At 43.2% G+C, this 7,536-nt stretch overlaps 1 protein-coding gene across 1 annotated transcript in view; it reads right to left on the bottom strand.

Moving 5' to 3' along the window:
- The window catches only part of LOC147028257 (phosphatidylinositol transfer protein beta isoform-like), a 54,844-nt gene extending 48,243 nt beyond the window's left edge, over positions 1-6,601 (bottom strand). The window contains exon 1 of the mRNA XM_085878508.1: positions 6,451-6,601. Coding sequence (XP_085734634.1) covers positions 6,451-6,485 — 35 coding nt within the window. The 5' untranslated portion in view covers positions 6,486-6,601. The remainder of the gene's footprint in view (positions 1-6,450) is intronic.
- Between the last annotated feature and the right edge of the window lie 935 nt (positions 6,602-7,536).

Below are 7,536 nucleotides of genomic sequence, written 5' to 3' on the forward strand. Positions count from 1 at the left end.
CCCGCCCCTGCCGCATTCCCCCCCGCCTCCCACCCCCGCCTTCAGTATGCTTACCCCCGCCCAAAAATTTAATTACCCAGCCCCGCCACCGCCTCTTCACTCCCCGTCCCCCGTCTCTTGATTCCCCACCCCACTTGCCCCTGGGCCTCCGCCCCCTGTCCACCCCCTCACACTCAACCCCGCCAAATTCACCCCAGCCCACTCATCCCCCACCCCATTCCCCCCATCTCCCGCTTTCAATTTGCTTACCCCCACCCAAAAATTTGCTTACCTTGCCCCCCCCCTCTTCCCTCCCTGCCCCCGTCTCTTCATCTACTGCCCCCACCTCTTCACTCCTCGTCCCCATCTCTTCATCCTCCACCCCCGCCTCTTCACTCCCTGACTCAGTCTCTTCATCCCCCACCCCCGCCTCAACGAAAAGTGTTTATTCTGCTTCAGGAGTTGAAAGTTGACTCTTGCCACTATGTGCTATGCACTCTTACAGGTACGAAGTCTCTTTCAGTCCAGGTCACAGTCCCGAGAAAAACGTGACGCGAACGTGAGGAGGAGCACAAAATTGGTCCTTCAGTATTAATATATAGAAGATACAATGTTTCTTGTTACATTTTTTGTGTGAAATTCACATTCTGAGGTAGTCAGCATGTGCAGAAGAGGGTTTTACATTGCAGACGCTATTTTCGAGGAGTGGAATTACACCTCCAAGCGGTCACGGTCTGTCGACACAGACGTAATGACGTCAGCGAATGACCGATGATGTCATGACGTCCTGACGCCTCTCAGCGGTGACGTCACACGTCGCCATGTAAACGAATGCAAAACGAAAAGTGTTTATTCTGCTTCAGAGTTGAAGTTTGACTATTGCCACTATGTGCGATGCACTCTTGCAGGTACAAAGTTGCTTTCAGTCCAGGTCACAGTACCGAGAAAAGCGTGACGCGACCGCTAGGAGGAGCACAAAATTGGACCTTCAGTATTAATATATAGATTTTACACCACACACACCTCTAACTTGGGCACAGATTGAGATCCAGAACAGCAAATGCTGCAATATTTTAGAAACAAATCCTGTTAGTAACAAGCATCTGCCACAGAAATGCATGGTCTCTGCCCTGCTAATTACCAGTTAGGAGGTGAAGTTGGAGACAGGAAGGATAAATTAAAACAAAAGGAGCAACACTGACTCCAAAATGTCACGATGACATCACGCCCATTAGGGGGTTCGAATATTATTCTCTGGGTCATTCCTGGGAGATTGATTGGCTGTCTCCATGTTGTGGGCATGTTCGAGAGAACTGTCCGGGGCTATACTACAACTCCTACATCCTCTTCAATCTCATTCTTCCCTCCAGGTCATCAAAACAGCTGTTTCCCACCATCTCAGATAATCCCCAGGCAAAACCAGAATCTTTTCTACCCTCATTAACTCCACCAAAATCCCTCCTCCAATTTTCGCTTCTGTATCCATATTTTCCAACCCATGCATCCTCTCCTACCCCTCAACCATCGCTCGTTAAAGTCTCCCTCTAACTTGGCCTTCAACTCTGCTGTTGGTGTCCTCCTCTCCCTCCTCTCCCCCCCTCCCCCCATTTGCATGTCATTTACTGATCCATTCAGTGTACTTGCTCTTCAATGAGCCTCACCTAATGAATATATATATATATATAAATATATATATATATATATATATATATATGTATATATGTAGATATACAAAACCAGTCAAAAGTTTTAGAACACCCCCATTTTTCCAGTTTTTACTGAAATTTAAGCAGTTCAAGTCCAGTGAATAACCTGAAATGGTACAAAGCTGAGCGGTAAACTGCCAGAGGTTAAAAAACAAGAAGTTTAGGTTACCAAAAACTGAAAAATAATGTAAATTTCAGAGTTGTTAAAAAAGGCTCTTTTCAGAGAACAAGTAATGGGTTAGCAACTACTATTAAGCCTTGATTAATAGCAAAAATTAAGCCTTGAAAGTTGATGCAAACAATTCCTCCAGGTGCCCCAACTTTTGTTGATTAGTTACAAACCCTCCGTCTGTATAAAAGCAGTGTTGGAACAGACTGTGCTGCTATACCCTCTGAAGCATTATTTGGACAATATTGCACTGCAGGAAGTAGGATATTGCTGTCATAATGGCAAGAAAAAGGAAATTAACAAAGGAAGACAGACAGACCATTATAACCCTTAAAAGTGTAGGTCTTTCCTTTAGAGAAATTGCACAGGAAGCCAAGGTGTCAGTGAGTACAGTTTCCTACACCATCAAAAGGCACTTGGGAATTGGAGGAAACTATGACATGAAGAGGTCTGGCAGACCCAAAGCCACAACACAATCAGAAGACAAGTTTCTGAGAGTCAACAGCTTGTGTGATAAGCGGCTCACAGGACAGCAGCTTCAAGCACAGCTGAACACTGCTCGAAGTCAGGAAGTCTCAGTTTCAACTGTGAAGAGAAGACTTTGAGCTGCAGGTTTGACAGGTCAAGTGGCAGTAAGAAAGCCATTGCTAAGACGGCAAAATAGGAAGAAGAGGCTTGCCTGGGCCATGAAGCACCGCCAGTGGACTACTGAAAACTGGAAGGTCTTATGTACCGATGAATCAAAATTTAAAATTTTCGGTTCATCGCACAGGGTTTTTGTACGCCGTCTAGTAGGCGAAAGGATGGTTCTTCAGTGTGTGACACCAACTGTCAAACATGGAGGAGGAAGCGTGATGATCTGGGGCTCTTTTGCTGGATCCAGTCGGCGACTTGCACAGAGTGACTGGCACCCTGAACCAAAAGGGCTACCACAGCATTTTGCAGCGCCATGCAATACCCCTCTGGTCTACGCCGAGTTGGTCAAGGGTTCATCCTACAGCAAGATAACGACCCAAAACATACCTCCAGGCCATGTCAGAACTACCTTAGAAGAAAAGAACAAGACGGTAGGCTTCAAATCATGGATGGCCAGCACAGTCTCCAAACTTAAACGCCATCGAGCTGGTTTGGAATGAACTGGACAGAAGGGTGAAAGCAAAGCAACCGACAAGTGCAACACATTTGTAGGAATTTCTGCAACAGTGTTGGGAAGAACTTTCCGAACAATATTTGATTTCCATTGGAGAAAGAATGCCATGAGTATGTTCGACTGTTATATCTGCAAAAGGTGGCTACTTTGACGAGTCAAAAAATCTAGATTAATTTTGTTCAACAAAACGATTCATTGATTTCTTTTTTATCTGCAATTGTTTATTTGTTCTCTGCTTTAATTTCAGAGTACAACGAAACATTAAACTGATTAAATTTCAGTAAAAACTGGAAAATGGGGGCGTTCTAAAACTTTTGACCGGTGGTGTATTGATGTATATATATACATATACATACATATATATACATATATATACATATACACACACCACACACCACACACCACACACCACACACCACACACCACACACCACACACCACACACCACACACCACACACCACACACCACACACACACACACGGAAAGGAGGGGGGGTGGGGAAGAAAAAGAAAAAGAAAAAAAAACAGGATGCTTACAAAGTTGATATACATTTACATTGGCCTGCGCACAAAATATAATTGATCCTGTTTGAGGCGGTTTGCCATGCCCACAACTGCCCATGTGATGTGAAGGTGGATTCAGTGTGGTTCGTCCTTCATGGCTTGTTGGTGTTGGTGTTGGTGTGTGTTTGCAAACTTAACTCTCAGGTTTTTTTTTAGTTAGTGAAAATATGTTTTTACCAAGTATGTTGGTCTGTAGTGTCTGTCACATGATTTTTGGCCACAGTTTTCAAGCAATTGTTCTGCATTTTTGTATGTATGTCGGTGACTGGCCAAGGACAGCAACGCTCAATTATGGTGAAGATCCGGATGCGGACCTGAGAATTTTTAAGAGATTCATCACCACTGAGAAATAGGGCCAAAAACGACATGTAGCACATCTCAAAAGCTTATGGGTGGATTTGAACAAAACTTTGTGGACAGGTTGGGAGTGTGACAAGAACGAATAGATTCAATTTTGGTGAAGATCCAAATCTGGATCCGGATACGAGAATTATTTACGTGACTTCACCATGGAGAGACAGGGCCAAAAACTGTCTAGCAGAGTTTTTCTCAACCTTTTTTGTCCCACGCCCCACTTTGATTAAAAAAAAAAAAAAAAAAAAAAAAAAAAATCGTACGCCCCACCGTGATTGGAGACGCTACAGTATATACTACATATGTATTCAAAAGGCTTCATTAAAACTTTATTGCAAATTTTATATTCAATTGCTATTCACTTCAATGGGAGCCCTGCCCTCGACGCTGGCTGCAGATTTGTTTGATTTGAGGAACCAATTTTGTCAGTTTCAGCCTTAAATCACCACGTTTCGTGATTTCCAGTCGATTTCTCTTCACTTGCAGCAAATCGGTTACAACACTAAATTTATCAATACTTCCCTTGCCAAAGTAGTTGAGTTTGGATATTTCTTTTCGCTCTCCTCAGACAGCCACATCATAGTTCCTTTGATCTTGAAAAGAGTTTTCACAGACTCATCTTGTTGCAAATCACATAACTCCTCTTGGTATTGCTCTGGTACTTCAGATAAATCCACCAGAAATGGCTGAGTCAACCAAGAAGAGAACTCATGGCAAAGCTATGAAAACGATCATATATTGATTCATTAATTCTGAATCCTCATGCCCCACCTTCAGAAACACTGGTCTCGCATATCTCAAAAAAATTTATGGACGAGTTATGACAAAACTACATGGATGAGTTATTTAGGTGACAAGAACAAGCCGATTCGACTTTTTGGTTCAGATCCGGACCAGATCCGGCCTATCAGCAGGATACAAAATTTAAACTGTTCAGCCTGGTGGAGATATGCGCTCTACCGAGTGCCATTCCGTTTCGCCAAGTGTCACTCGATGAACGATTTATTTATTTATTTTGGTCTTCTGTTTGTTTGTTTTTAAAGCTTTCAGAATCGTAGTGAGTGTGATGGACACATTGAAATCTGCAGGCAGGGCCATCATTCGCACTGCCGGTAAGGCAAAACATTGGATGATCCAGGTGTATGACAGTCACGGTTAAGGTGGCTGGCTTAAAATATTTATGTACAGTATATGTATTACAGGGTGAACACCACCAATGCAAGGCGTCATGACAAAGTGAGGCACGTCATGACAAGGTGAGGCACGTCATGACAAGGTGAGGCCCGTCACAACAAGGTGAGGCGTGCCACTACAAGGTGAGGGGCCACTACAAGGTGAGGAGCGCCACTACAAGGTGAGGAGCGCCACTACAAGGTGAGGAGCGCCACTACAAGGTGAGGGGCGCCACTACAAGGTGAGGGGCGCCACTACAAGGTGAGGCGAGTCATTACAAAGTGAGGCGAGTCATTACAAAGTGAGGCGTGTCATTACAAAGTGAGGTGCGTCATTACAAAATGAGGCGAGTCATTACAAAATGAGGCGCGTCATTACAAAATGAGGCGCGTCAAAAGAAAATGAGGGGCGTCATTACAAAATGAGGTGAGTCAACAGAAAATGAGGTGAGTCAACAGAAAATGAGGTGAGTCAACAGAAAATGAGGTGAGTCAACAGAAAATGAGGTGAGTCAACAGAAAATGAGGTGAGTCATTACAAAATGAGGCGCGTCAACAGAAAATGAGGTGAGTCAACAGAAAATGAGGAGCGTCAACAGAAAATGAGGAGCGTCAACAGAAAATGAGGAGCGTCATTACAAAATGAGGTGCGTCAACAGAATGCTTTTGAGGCCGTATACCTACCATCAAGTATTGAGTGAAGGGGGTAAAATGGGGGAATTTAAACCGACAGGAGATGGAAGGGAGGATGGTATGAGAGAGAAAGGAGGGTCAAGGAGTGCAAGAAGAGAAAGTGAATTAGCCTGGAAGCAGACATGAGTTAAGGGGTTGTAAAAAGGGCATGTCCAGAGTATGGGCAGGGTTAAAAACTACCAATAAATCGACGGCCCCTTAAAAAAAAATTATTTTTTAAAGGATGTACACGAACTCCTGCATAAAAAAAAAATACATACATATTGACGAATATAATTCAATATTTATTCAAAGAGATACAATTGGACACCAACTCGATCGCCGTCATCAGACGATTTGTACAAAAAAAATAATAATAATTAACGATCAGACACAGGGACAGCTCGACGAACAGGGAAACTTGGAATGGACGTGTAGGTATTCGGAAAGATCACGTCAGACGATCGATCGAACGGTGAAAAGACCAGAGAATGGCATCGTACTGGCGGACAAATGGCAGAATGAATGGTGGCGCTAAATCGAAGGCGACCAAGGAAGTGCGTCCACGACGGAAAAAGGACAGTGGGCAGAGACGGGGAAAGAGGGGGAAAATCACATCATGTCCAAAATGACACAATAATTTTTTTTTTTTTAAGAAAGATTTTTAAAATAACAAATCGCTCACTATTCCTTGATGGATCGCGGGTAGTCTTCACTCATGTTGATTCGACGAGCACCACGTGACCAGAAACGAGCACCACGTGACCAGAAGCGAACACCGTGTGACGTACCCAGGTGTTTCCCCGTTCCAAAAGTACGCCATCCAACGACCTTTCCTGTTGAGCTTATAATTAATTTTTGTTAACAAAACGTTTTCTGAAATAATACCTCACATTAGTTGAATAAACGTGAAGGAAAAGACTTACGGAAGCGGTAACCGAGTTCATATTCTCCCGTAAACATTCGAAGTAGTCGCGCAACTTCATACACCGTCTAAATATAACTTCCGCTTGTAATCTCGTTGAGAAACAAGTCAAGAAACCTAAACGATCACGAAAAGCATAAGAATTAAGATGAAAAGCAAGAAAATTGAAGAAAGGGTCGATAAAAAGACGAGTTCGAGTGCTATTTATATGGGAACAGAAACCATGACGTCATATTATGTCTGTTCAGACATTCCCAGCTCATTACATTATAGTACAGTAGATTAAAGAAAAATCGTTCAGATTATGAAAAAAGTGTGAAATTTGGCATACATGTCCATTTTTATATGTTCTTTCATATAAGAGCAGGACACACCTGATCAGAATACATTTACGGCCGCCATCTTGAATTTCAAAATGGCCGTCCCCAAAAATAATATTTTACGATATCTCGGGCACCAAGAGACGTAGCAAAATTAATAAAGAGTCTAATCCAATGTTTTCACACACAAGGAATCCAATAAACACACTTAAAATGCTCTATTGTCAGTCTTTCTGCTTTAAAATGACATATACACTGTCCCAAGTATAGTTCATCTGGTAAAGATATACTTCTGACTTCAATCTGTCTGATTCCATGTTCCTGCACAATGGCGAAGTTCAGTGCATGGGAGAGATGCACAGAAACATTTGCATGGTGGTCTGCATGCCTTTTTGCAACCGCATTTGATCAGCTCTGTGCAGGATTTGGCCGCCTCGGCAACTGCTGTCCAGAAAGGTATCCGCTGTTCAATGGCGTTCTTCGTCCATCCCCAGTCGCATGGGCTTGGTAACTGTTGCTTAGATAT

This window comes from Eptatretus burgeri, chromosome 4 (assembly GCF_056783735.1).
Source record: "Eptatretus burgeri isolate ZD-2024b chromosome 4, Ebu_testis_v1, whole genome shotgun sequence".
Lineage (NCBI taxonomy): Eukaryota > Metazoa > Chordata > Myxini > Myxiniformes > Myxinidae > Eptatretus > Eptatretus burgeri.